Source organism: Saccopteryx bilineata, chromosome X, assembly GCF_036850765.1.
Source record: "Saccopteryx bilineata isolate mSacBil1 chromosome X, mSacBil1_pri_phased_curated, whole genome shotgun sequence".
Taxonomy (NCBI): domain Eukaryota; kingdom Metazoa; phylum Chordata; class Mammalia; order Chiroptera; family Emballonuridae; genus Saccopteryx; species Saccopteryx bilineata.
Window position 1 is genome coordinate 38,636,607 of NC_089502.1, and position 13,303 is coordinate 38,649,909.

General features: G+C 37.5%; 1 protein-coding gene across 1 annotated transcript in view; it reads right to left on the reverse strand.

The window, feature by feature from the left end:
* ALG13 (ALG13 UDP-N-acetylglucosaminyltransferase subunit) overlaps positions 1–13,303 on the reverse strand; it is a 75,483-nt gene that overhangs the window by 39,184 nt on the left and 22,996 nt on the right. The window contains 9 exon segments of the mRNA XM_066250448.1: positions 1,354–1,516; positions 1,707–1,788; positions 6,240–6,312; positions 7,656–7,702; positions 8,901–8,951; positions 10,844–10,927; positions 11,490–11,631; positions 11,633–11,766; positions 11,955–12,092. Coding sequence (XP_066106545.1) covers positions 1,354–1,516; positions 1,707–1,788; positions 6,240–6,312; positions 7,656–7,702; positions 8,901–8,951; positions 10,844–10,927; positions 11,490–11,631; positions 11,633–11,766; positions 11,955–12,092 — 914 coding nt within the window.

The following is a 13,303-nucleotide window of genomic DNA, read 5'->3' on the forward strand; positions in this document are numbered from 1 at the left end:
AAATAGGCTGTAGAAATCATTACAGTTACGTAAGAATGCAGTGCTTGTCTTGCTAGTCTCCCTCTCTTGCTTACTGTAAGGAAGCAAGCAGCCACAGTCACCAACCCCATGTGGCAAGCTGAGTTACCTCTGGCTGACAGACAGAAAAAAAAATCTTTCAGTCCTACTGCAATGAACCAAATGTTACCAAGAACCATGTGAGTGGGGAGGTGGATCCTTCCCCAGTTAAAGATTCAGACAAGAGCTCAATCCTGACCAACACCACCATTGCAGTATTTTGAGATACTAAGCAAAAGATCCAGCTAAACTGTGCCCAGAGTTCTAACCCATATAAATTATGAGTTTTGTGTTGTTTTAAGCTGACAAGTTTGTGGTTATACTGTTATGTAGCAATAGGTAATTAATACACCCTGCCTTCCTAATACTGTAGTTTTTGTAAGCCTGAGTCCTTAAAAGAAAATCAGTAAAGAATAAAGCAACTTTTACCTTTGTATACAGTTTCTGCCCTCTGCATTCCCAAATAAAACCCTCTTCTACTATTAAAAATAAAAAATTCAAAGCATTAAATATCCAAGAAACAGAACTGCAAGGCAAAAGGATAAGATGAGACCTGGACTAGCACCAAGCCTATCTGAATTTCCAGACAGAACTAGGAATCAAGAAGAAATATTATCTCAAACACAAAGTCCTTGACTGAAGCTGTTTCCTCAGAGGCCACCATCTGTATTCCTAGTGAGTACAGAAAGGAGACACGTCCCTTAACTTGAGAGACATTTCTTTCCTCTAGCCGGAAGTGTGTGTTAAGTCACCACTCTGAACCTCAATTACCATCTGTAAAATTATGGTGCTGGTTTAGAATCAGTTTTTATTTTTCCAAAGTGTGGTCCACAGCCTATCCACATCAGCACACTTGAGTATATTTGGTTAAAAAGCAGATTCCTGACCTTATTCTGATCTGAGACTTTGGGAAGGTAGGCCCAAAAACACAGCTTTCTAACAAGCACCCTAAGTATTTCATATACAACTAAAGATTGAAAACCATGGGAGCAGACAGTTCTAAAGTTCCTTTTAGTGATAAAAAAAAATTGATCGACTTGGACCAAACCCCCAAAGCTCAGTATCTCACAATACTACACATCTTTTTGGTAAAACTTCTCTTGCTCAATAAAAAAAAAAAAAAAAGTATATCCCTACATATACATACATGAGTGTGAGAATGTGTTAGTGTGAATGTGTGAGTAGGAAAGTATGAGTGTGTAAGTCATAAAAGCTTGCCAGGTTTCTTCCATTTTTAAATAATGACACGCAGAAAGAGACTGATCTTGCAGCTGATGTCCCCTTTCCCTTTATTACCTATCCTCAGTTAAATTCTTATAGGCAACATCGGCATCCTCACTGCCAGTGACAGCATTGTTTCTGTTCTTCTTGCAACCACTTCGAAACAGTTCAACTGCAGTCTTCAACGCTTCTTCATCCACAAAAAACACATCTTTATAGAGAATTTCATACAATACAGCTAAAGAAAAAAATGGTCAAAACTCCAATTGTTGGAATAACATTTTTTATAACAATGTGAAAATATCCATAACCCAGTATACAAATCCAATAGGTACCCACAAGGTTTTAAAAGAACTATTTATTGCAGTTCCCTCAATTTAAAGACTGACAACATATCACACTCAAACATTTCTAAAATTTTCACATACCTTGACAGACAGCTGCACTTGACTGAAATTGTTTTGAGTACACTGAATCATAATGACCATTACTTGAAGAGCAGAGAATAATCTGAAGGAAAGAAAAACACACACAACAATTAAGTGAATGTCACACATCTCACAACTGTAAAATATTTTTAAGTTGTGAATCACAAATTGGTGAACTAAATGGATTTTTTTTGTTTTAAAGTGATTTTTAGATTCCATATACAAGTGACACACAGTATTTATCTTTCTCCATCTGACTTATTTCACTTGGCATAATGTATGAATTTTATTCCAATAAAGCTGGGAAAAAGTGATTTTTAAAATCTAAATATAGACAAATGCAGTTATAACTCAAAGAAGTTTTCCTGACAGTAACTTTTAAATGCCAAGATTAAAATCACTACTAAGGCTATATACTGTGGGCCTCAATCACATTCTGGTTAATATACCAAACAAATATTAATTTACAAATTGGAAAAGATAATACTTTTATAAACTGAATGAGTGAATACAATGGAAAGCCTAACACAATTCAAAAGACCCAGCTTAACTCTAAAAATGGCTAGACAAATTAGGTCAAATACCCAGAAACCCTAAACACAGAATACGGGAGAGGGGACTTCAATGTATTCAAAACATTATCCACTAAACTGAACAGCAATATTTAAATATAATATATAGGAACAATATTACCAAAGAAATATCCTTGATGAATTAAGGGATGAGAGGACTACAAAATGAGTTAATTTCTTAGCTGATTCCTTTGATTGCTAGTTTTTTCAAACAATTCAGAGGCCATGCTTACTAACCAAATTATTTCATTAAAATGCTCCCTTGCACCATGCAATGAAATTTGTTTAAAAAACTGTTCCAAACCTTTTTCAACTTTTGTTCAAAAACCTCTGTCTTGCCCGACCGGTGGTGGCGCACCAGATAAAGCGTAGCCCCAGAACGCTGGGGTCACTGGTTCCAAGCCCCGAGGTTGCTGGCTCAGCGCATTGGCTCAACAGCGCAAGGTCACTAGCTGGAGCAGGGGAATCATCCACACGTTCCCAAAGCTTGCTGGCTAGAGCCCAAAAGTCACTGTGTGTGTAAAGTCCAAGGTCATTGGCTTGAACAAGGAAATACTAGCTTGGCCCTGGTCAAGGCACGTACGAGAAGCAATCAATGCACAACAAAAATGAAAGCAACTACAGGTTGATGCTTCTCACCCTCTCTCTCCCTTCCTGTAATGCTGCCTCTCTCTTAAAATGAAAAACAAATCACACACAAAAAAATTAAAAAGCAAAACAAAAAACTCTTGTCTTGTGTAAGAGATGTAATCCCTAGTGATTACGTCTATTTCATTTGAAGTCATCTCTGGTATCAGCAACATGAGGTACCAAAGACGATTCTCTGTCATCTATGGGAGGATGTTGCCATAAACCTTCCTTGGCAGATTAACATCCTAAACACTCTTTTCTCTACCTTCTTACACTACCCTGGGCTAACTTCTGCCAATAGTCAGATTCTCTGATACCAGGTCTATCACTCTGATAACAGGTTTGTTATTTTTCTGTAGCCTTTTTTTGAAATCATAGCTCCAACTCCACCAGCATAATCCATTTCAAAGCACTGACGGCAAATGTCAAGCTAAGGTTTAATCACAGTAAAGTGTAAGTCAGGAAGTTTCACCTACCCCAAGGGACATTTGCATTTAAGTTTATTAATTCCCCAAGAACAGTGAGCAGATTTTAAACAAAGAAGCCCTTTGTACTTTGGACTAGAAGAATTGGGAACTTTCACTAAGAAAGGTTAATAACCGGAGGCAGTTGTTAAGGAGTAGTTAAAAGAACACAGCTAACCAGAACTGATGAATAAAAAAGCAGAAAAGAAAATAAAGATGACCATACAAATTCTCTATTCAAGTGGCAAGTAGTTCCGTTTTGACTAGAAGAGGCAAAACTAGGCATGATAGCTTTTATGTTCCTGGTGGTATCCCAACATAAAATAATTCTCTCATAAGTTGTGGGTGGTGTTTGCTGGGAATGCCAGATGCAATGGCAGTAAATTAGTAAAAAAAATGAGGTAGCTCTATATTACTGATGAGGATATCTAAAAAGAACAAGTAACAGAATGTTAAATATGAATGAGTCTATCTACATGAAAAGAAAATGCAAAGTAAGGTTTCAAAGGAAACCCATCAAAACTTAATAGTTGTTACTATGAAGCATATGAGACTGAAGAACATGAAAGGAGACTTTTTACTCTACTTTTTCAAATTTAGGTGTTACTTTGTTTTTAATGCAAGTATGCATTTCTATTCTTTCTAGATAGAACAAATGGGCTGAGTAAAGGTGGCTAGCTTCCAGTAACATTCACTCTGACACTGATTAAATGTAAAATGCAGAGTTAAAAGTCAACATAGAACAGGGGTCCCCAAACTTTTTACACAGGGGGCCAGTTCACGGTCCCTCAGACCGTTGGGAGGGCTAGACTATAAAAAAATCTATAAACAAATCCCTATGCACACTGCACATATCTTATTTTAAAGTAAAAAAAAAAAGGGAATACAGTATTTAAAATAAAGAACAAGTAAATTTAAATCAACAAACTGACCAGTATTTCAATGGGAACTATGGGCCTGCTTTTGGCTAATGAGATGGTCAATGCGCTCCTCTCACTGACCACCAATGAAAGAGGTGTCCCTTCCGGAAGTGCGGCAGGGCCGGATAAATGGCCTCAGGCGGCCGCATGCGGTCCGCAGGCCGTAGTTTGGGGACCCCTGACATAAAAGGTGAAAGGTACCAAGCTAACTATTAGGCATTTATTTCTTTGAAAATTGGTTCCCAAATATATTCTATGAAAGGCTCATTAATAATGTTCACTGCTTTTAATAAAGTTATTTCTGAAAACTCAAACAATTAAAATACTAATTTTATGATCTGAACTGAGACATAGTTTTAGGCATTCAAGGTGTCACATCGTCCTGCCACCTGGCTTTTCCATACTAAAATTTCAATATGAACAAACATACTCACTTTATACATTTCCAAATCAGACCATATATACACTAACCTGTGCATGCAAATAACCAATTGCTGATAAGTATTAGCTCTGTGTATATGTATGGGTAATTATATATGATATTCTTATGATTATACACACTCAAAAGGTCTTAGCTCAATGCCTCTGAGATATACAAGACTCATTTTAAAATGAAGCTGTATAATTTGTAGGAAGTAGAAAATGGGTATATGAAGGTTCACTATAGTCTTTTACCTTTTGCCTTTGTGACTATTTTAACAACAAAATGTTGGGGTGAAAGACTGAGCTGCAGGATTAAAAGGAATCCTGGGTTTGACCAGGTGGTGGCACAGTGGATAGAGGTCGGACCAGAACGCAGAGGACCCAGCTTAGAAATCCCAAGGTCACCAGCTTGAGTGTAGGCTCATCTGGTTTGAGCAAGGCTCACCAGCTTGAGCTCAAGGTCACTGGCTTGAGCAAGGGGATCACTCGGTCTGCTGTAGCCCCCTGGTCAAGGCACATATGGGAAAGCAATCAATGAACAACTAAGATGCTGCAACAAAGAACTGATGCTTCTCATCTCTCTCCCTTCCTGGATGTCTATCCCTACCTGTCCCTCTGTCTATGTCACACACAAGAAAAGGAAGAAAAATTGCAAGATAAAGAACAATTTGTCCACCTGCAGACAGTGTTCAACCTCCTACTATTTGTACCTTACTTAGGTTGTAGTGGCACACTGACTCTGCCCTCAGGAAACTCATCTTTTTTTAAGACTTTATTCATTTTAGAGAGAGAGAGAATAAAGAGAAAAGAGAGCAGAGGAGAGAGAAGAAAAAAAGAGAAAAGTGAGAGAAAGAAGAGAAAGAGAGAGAGAGAGAGAAGGGGGAGGAGCAGGAAGCATCAACTTCCTTATGTGCCTTGATCAGGCAAGCCTGGGGTTTAGAAACCAGAGACCTGAATACTGCTTTATCACTGGGATACCACAGGTCAGACTAGAAACTGTCAGACTAAGGAGAGAAACAGACATGAAAACAAATACAATGTGATAAACACTATAATTAGTTGGTTGATACAAAGGAAGGAAATAACTCCAGGAGGCCTGTGAAAGTTTCAAAGGAACTGACACATTTGATATACAAAGGAAAGAAAAAAGTATGAAAGCCCGACTATCTGGAAACATGGTAAAGGTAATGTTGTTGAAAAAGGAAGCTGAAAAGAAGGGCTGGGACCTTTTAGGGCACTGAATTCCAAGATTCATAGTTTGAACTGTATCTTCTAATCAGTGAGGAGCCAATTAGAGTTTTCAGTTAGAATAACAAGATCAGGTCTGTTCAGAAGGGTACATAATAACACTGATGATGAGTGACTGGAGAGGAAAAGCCTGGCGGGAGAAAAGCGTGGCATTTAGAATGGGCTTATTTTTTCATTAACTAGGCAAAAACAAAGGTGATTTCTTAATATACTGGTAAGCCCACAACAACACTCAATTTTTTTTTTAATTTAGTAAACACTGCCTCGTCTTCTTACCTTGTCTTCATAGCCATTATCTGTGACATGTGTTGGAGGCTTTCCGGGATTGCGATAAAGAACGAAATCTCGACTATGTGGGTAGAATACAAAGGTGGGTGAGAAGAGATAATTTAGCACATGCAAGAGACAGTTATAAGAAGTATTTGTGATTTTAAACTGCTGACTTTATTCATGTAAAACAAAATATTTAAGAGGCTAAACAATGTTAGTTAATTCAAGGTAGATAAGCTAGCTAATGGCCTGTACAGTCCTATGGATTTTTAAAATGCATCTTAATTTATGGGAATAGGGAGTAAAGAAGACAGACTATCAATTCTATGTATGTTTGTGAATTTTAGGGGTTCCCATTTATTTCAAGGGGGATCAGCAAATTTTTCTGGATAAAAGACCAGATAACAAAAATTTCAGCTTTTCCAGCCTTTTATGTAACCTTCACTTTGTAGCATGAAAGCAACCACAGACAATGCTAAACAAATGCACATAGCTGTGTTCCAATAAAACTTTATTGACTATACACTGAAATTTAAATTTCATATAATTTTCAAATGCCATGAAACATTCCTCTTTTGAGTTAACCATTCAAAAACTTTCAAAAAGCATTTTCAGCTCATGGGCCATACAAAGACAGACAGCAGGACAATTTAAGAGCCGGCCCTGAGTTAAAAGCAACATGCCCAAACACTGTGCTATACTACCTCTTGCTGTATTTTAGTGAGAAAAGAGCAGACTGAAAAACATAACTTCAACAAGTCCCTGTAACAAGACAGTTCTAAATCCACTAAGGTATATGCCATCTCACCATCCTCAGAATTGTGAAGGAGTCTTATTCAGATCAAACTTCTCAAATGAACAAGATTCCCACTAGCCTCTAACTTGTATTACACAGCTTTTTCAAAACCCCACAGCTTTCAGAAATGCCACTTTTGCAGTTTCAAAGACCATAACAAAGCTTTCAAAGAACTAGAGCAGTGTTTCTCAAAATGTCCATTATTGCCTCCTTAAAGAGACATTTTAGAATTTTAATATCCCTATGAAAATTTAATACCAGTTACCCTGTAAACCACTGCAATATCTAATTTTATTTTTTGTCCTCAAGAACCAATTTCTACCTCTTGGAAGCCATATGGTCCCATTTAGGATGCATGCAAAAGAGGCACAAAGTTAAAATTCTACGGTAAATTTTCTAATTTTCCACAGGAATATTACCAGTAGTTGTTAAAGTTCTTTATTCTTCCATCCAAACAGACACAAATGCTAGAGATTCTCCACCTAAAAATTACACTAACTGACTTTGCTCAAAACCTCTTCATTCAACAAAGCAATACATTACATCTCAAATTTCCCAATCCTGAAGGGACTTTAATAGAAACTGCACATGCATACACACTCTTTTTAAAAAGAGATTCAACTTACTTATAAATTAGAGAAAGAGCTCTTATTTCCAGCTGGCCAGCACCTTCCTAAACATAAACAGTTTTTAAAACCTTTGTATAGTTAGAAAGTACAGGTTTTTCCAAGTTCATCATTTTTTTTTCCAGATGAAGAATTTGTGAACACAATATAACTTGCTTTGAGACTTGGGATACTGTGTTACTCGTTAACATAAACTTATTCCGAAAAACAACAAAAGGACCCAAAGACTTTAACCATTAAGTAACAAAGACAGTTAACAGGCACATAAAAATAGGGAGAATTAAACAGCATAATAAAAATATAGAATTAGTGTAAGAACATAAAGTTAGCAGGGTATGTGGTACACGTATTTTAAGGCCAGAACTATGGAATTAACTTAATCACATAAATTTTTAAATTAAACATGTGCTTATGGATCTTACCTTTAAGAAAACTATAAACCAGAACATTTAATAAAAAATAATGACTTCAAGTAAAATTCATAACTATCGCCATCCCCCATTAAACTGAAAGGCTTAGACTTGTGCTGTTCCCAAGTAGCATGTACTTTTTTTCACTGATCTATGGATGATAAAATTGTTAAACACACAATTCTGTTATCCAACATAAAAAAAGAGGTCAGCCCTGGCCGGTTGGCTCAGCGGTAGAGCGTCGGCCTAGCGTGCGGAGGACCCGGGTTCGATTCCCGGCCAGGGCACACAGGAGAAGCGCCCATTTGCTTCTCCACCCCTCCGCCGCGCCTTCCTCTCTGTCTCTCTCTTCCCCTCCCGCAGCCAAGGCTCCATTGGAGCAAAGATGGCCCGGGCGCTGGGGATGGCTCTGTGGCCTCTGCCCCAGGCACTAGAGTGGCTCTGGTCGCAACATGGCGACACCCAGGAGGGTCGCAACATGGCGACGCCCAGGATGGGCAGAGCATCGCCCCCTGGTGGGCAGAGCGTCGCCCCCTGGTGGGCGTGCCGGGTGGATCCCGGTCGGGCGCATGCGGGAGTCTGTCTGACTGTCTCTCCCTGTTTCCAGCTTCAGAAAAATGCAAAAAAAAAAAAAAAAAGAAATAAAAAAAAAAAAAAAAAAAAAAAAAAAGAGGTCAACAACTGCCAGCCTCTAAACTTTTGCAAGAACTTTTTGATTCAACACAGCTGGTTATTAAGAAAATAGATTGGCTTTAGCTAAAGTAACAGCTGAATGATTATTCAGGTTAATATTCCAAATAATCTGAAAAGATTCAACCCCCATATTTGATCTTACCTTGGGATCTCCCAACCGTTCCAGGTATTTCTCAAAAGATCCCTCCACATACTTTAAAAATAAAACAAACTTGACTTAACCAAATACATCATAACATTACTGAAATTTGATTATATTCTGCATTATTATCCTCTGATGGGTTTTTGTTTAGCTCAATAATTACAGTATTAAATTACCACTTTGCACAGCACCTCAAGAAGATTTGCACACAGACAAAGCTATGGGTGGAGAGAAAGCTGGACTAAAGAAGTGTATTAGGATTGGGCCTGGCTTATCCCCATGCCAGTGCATTTCCTCAAGTGCTATGCTTATGAATTTCTTTTGAAATGCCATCTTAACTCGACAATTTTCATAAGTCGAGCAAGCTCAGTAATTATAAGCCCAATATTTTAAATTTTATGAGACATGCATTTACAAAATTAAACTGAGGAACTTTAAAGGGAATTTCATTAACTTCAAAAAAGCCCAGGGCACGAGGAAACTTTCTGGGGCGATGAAAATGTTCCACACCTTCACTGCAGTGGCAGCTCAGAACAGCATCTGATTACCACAACCAGAACTGCTGAACGCAAAACAGTGAATTATATGTAAAATATACCTCAACAGAAAGTAGATTAAACTCAGGAAATATAAATCTAACTCCATGCATATATATTTAGAATTAAATACTAGAATTAAAAAAATTAATTATTCTCAATCCCCCCTTTTAAACTGCTTTATTGAGGTATAATTGACATACAATAAACTGCATGCATTTGGATGGCACAATCTATTAAGTTTTGAAATGTATGCACCCATGAAACCATCCTAACTAGGAAGTGAATATATCCATCATCCCCATAAGTTTCCTTTTGCGCCTAACTCCACTGATCCCCCAAGCCACCACAGGCCTGCTGTAGTCCCTAGAGACTAGTTTGCATTTTCTAGAGTTTTATGTAAAGGGACTCATATAGTACGTACTTTTGGGGGGAGTTTGGCTTCTTTCACACAGCAAAATTATTCTGCGATTCATTCATCCATGTAGTATTAAAATTTTACATACGTATCTTTGCTACTCAAAATGAGGTCCACAAACAACTGCAAGCATCACTTGGGAGTTTGTTAACACTGCAGAAATCTTGGGCCCCAGTTCAGAGCTACTAAATCAAAATCTGTATTTTAACAAGAACTCCAGGTGATCTGTATGCACAAAAATACTTGAGACGCACTGCTTTACAACATGGTCTTGTATTTGAAGTAACTCATAAATAATTCTTTCCCCAGGTGTGGTACAGATTGAAATTAACTTTGAGGGAAAAAGCTTTAAAAAAGTCAAGAACCCTTCACATAAGTTTTAAAATTCACTGAAACCTGTTGAGAAAATTAAGAGTAAATCTCAAACTACAGGCAACTATCTATAATATATAGTCAGAAGAAAACAAATAGTACTGGAAGGGCTAGGGGCATAATAAAAATCAAACAGACACATGAAAGGGCACCCTTCATCTCAGACCTTGATAAAACCTTGGTTTGTTAATAAGAATTCAAATACATCAATGTATAGAAAGATTTCTTCTAAAAGTTGTTTAAAGTCAATCATTAGTGGCAGAGCTCCAATTACCAGTTTGTCTCATAAAAATATGCATGTTTTGGACTAATCTGTTTCTTTACAATTAAGTTTTTAAGGAAAACAGTGCCACAGATAATAAAGAACAGAAGTGTGTGGGGGAAGAAAGTTGTGGGAAGAATACAGATTTTTTTCCCCTTAATTTTGAGACTACAGACAATTTATTTCTGGAAGGAGGCCCAGAAGTGTGATACCCTAGGGGGAAGAAAGCTAGCAGAAAATTAAATATTTGCTACTGAGATTACATGATATGTTTCAAATGCAGGTGCTCAAAATTCATTTCCCATCCGCTACATACGCTAATGACAGCTCGCCCTTCGGTATGTATTCTACTTACAGACTCAAAAGTTTGGTGATTTTCTCTCATATATGAGACACAAGCCTTCCTGATTTCCAGATGATGGACCTGGCTGCAGAACAACTAAAAAGAGAAAAACCAGCTGTCAGCAGTCATTTGAAATAGAATCTTCTAAATTAACACTAAGAACTGGACACTTAAAAGTCCCCCTTATTCAGAACATATGTAGGAAACTGGGATATTAAGTCTTGATACTACTAAAATCTGTTTGTGTCACCCTTAGTGAGATCAGGGAGATGGTCCTGTTAATCTCCCCCTTATCTACTCTTTATGTGCACAGCATGTATATTTTTCCTTAGGCATGAAACTTAAAGGAAGCATGGGCTGCTTATAAAGGATCAAAACAAATTTCAAATTCTTCTTTAATCCCATTATCTTATCCCTCTTACATTCCAAAGTCATATTTAGAAAAAAGAAAAGATAACAAAGGCACAGCAATATATTTGGACTCATCGGCAAAGGTGTGCACCAAGCTAATAAAACAGACAGATTGGGACGTTTTTACTAGGAATGAAAGAGAATTTTGTTTTCTTTTGGTGGGATACAGGTCTTCTAACTACAGTACCATGCCACATCACAAACTCCAAAATCTCAGTACAGGGAGATGTATTTGCTTTCTTTTTACCTGTTCTGAAATAGCCCGAAAAAGGCAAGAGGCATCCTTGGCAGTCAGCTTTCGAAACAGCCCTATGCTGCTTAAATATTCATCCATTGTCGCCTCACTCAGAGACTTCTGGCGGCAGAACTTTCTCCATCCTTTATGCATTGTGCACGGAGGGTGGAGGTGGGGAGGTGGAGAAAGGAACACAAGTAGAGCTGGAAGGAAGAAGCAGGGTGCGGGTAGGAATGGGTATTAGTGACAAGGACTTGCTTATGCAGGTATCTGAAAAGCAGCCCAAAGTCTAGGCATGAGAAGGTAGCTGGAGTCAGCACTGCAAAATCTCGGCACTTCTCAGGAGCAGAAGCAAAGAGCTGGGTTTCTCAGGACAAGCTGAGATCCTGTGAAAAGAAGAGGAAGAAGCAATGCTCCTAGGAATCGAGAACTCGACTTGAGGAAGACTCGTGAGGGAGAAGGTCCTTGCAGAGCTACCTTGTCGGGGAAGAGTGAAATGAACCCAATCCGCCCAAGGTTGAGAGAAGTATGCACAAGCAGCTGAGCTTCGGAGCCAAAGGGAATCTGAGTTAGCAGCTTAACTCGAGGCAACTGCTGCACGAGGCTACAAAGGGACTGCAACAATGCCCAGGTGCCTATGATGCAGTCGGGCTCATGTTACATTGTTGTAAGACCTCTGCCCAAATATCCTACAGTCTCTGCCCAGGTTCCCTGCTCCTTTCACAGTTTCATGGAGATGAGAGAAAAAAAAATCTGAACCTAATTAACTATTAAGTTTTTGTATTAAAAGTATCTTAGAAAACAAAGAAGGGTGGCACCCTTGATACACAGGCACAGATTCACAGTTCAAACCAAGTAAAGCACCAAAGCAGTTATCTGGATATTTCAGGTACAGGGTTTAAGTAATATTCTCAGTCATTTCTCCTAGATGATAACCATCTGCTAAAAGCACAGAAATTAAATCCATTAACTATGCTAGTGAGACAGTTCTTGATTAATGTCTCCAAACTATTATATAACATTAACAAAAAGAATATGCAAAACATGTTTCTTAAAAAAAATGAAAAAATTAAATTGAAGCAGCATGAAAGAAATAACTTAGACACAAACTTTGTAATAGACTACATTTAAACTCCTGTGGCACAGCACTAGAGGCGATGGACATGAGAAGCATGTTTCAATACGGTATTAAGGCACTTTTCCGGAAAAGTACTCTGAATTCTGAGAAAACCGAAGTAAAATACGAATGTACTTTGTTTGTAAGATTCAAAGAAAAGACTTGACTACTTGTATTAAATCCATGGTCAAGTGTCTTGTTTTTATTTAAATGCCAAAATCCAATTCCTTTCTTACTTTTAGTAAATATTTTTTAAAAATAGATCAAATTTTGGCTTTGGAGACCTTGCAAAATTCAGTTGCTTTGAAAATTGTTTTTCTTCTATCTGTGGAACCAGCAGTAATCATGACTGTACCCTATAGGAAAAAACATCAATAATCAATTTCGTAATTAAGGAATGAAATAAAAACATGCTATAAAAAAGATTTAAAATCTTGACTTCCTTTTTAATAACATGCCAATTTGAAATAGCCTTAACTAATTTTTCTAAAGAAAACAGAACACAGGAAATTATTTCTTTTATAAAAGTTCTGAAACATGGTTTAGGAAGAGGAATCATCACCTTTCTTTTAGGCCACAAATTCACTGAAAAAAAATTAAGGGTTAAAATAAAAAATACAAAGTCTTCACATTTATTGCTATTTAAACTAAAAATAAGGTATATAAAACCTCAATCAATACTAATCTATACAGTTATTTTTGAGGAAGA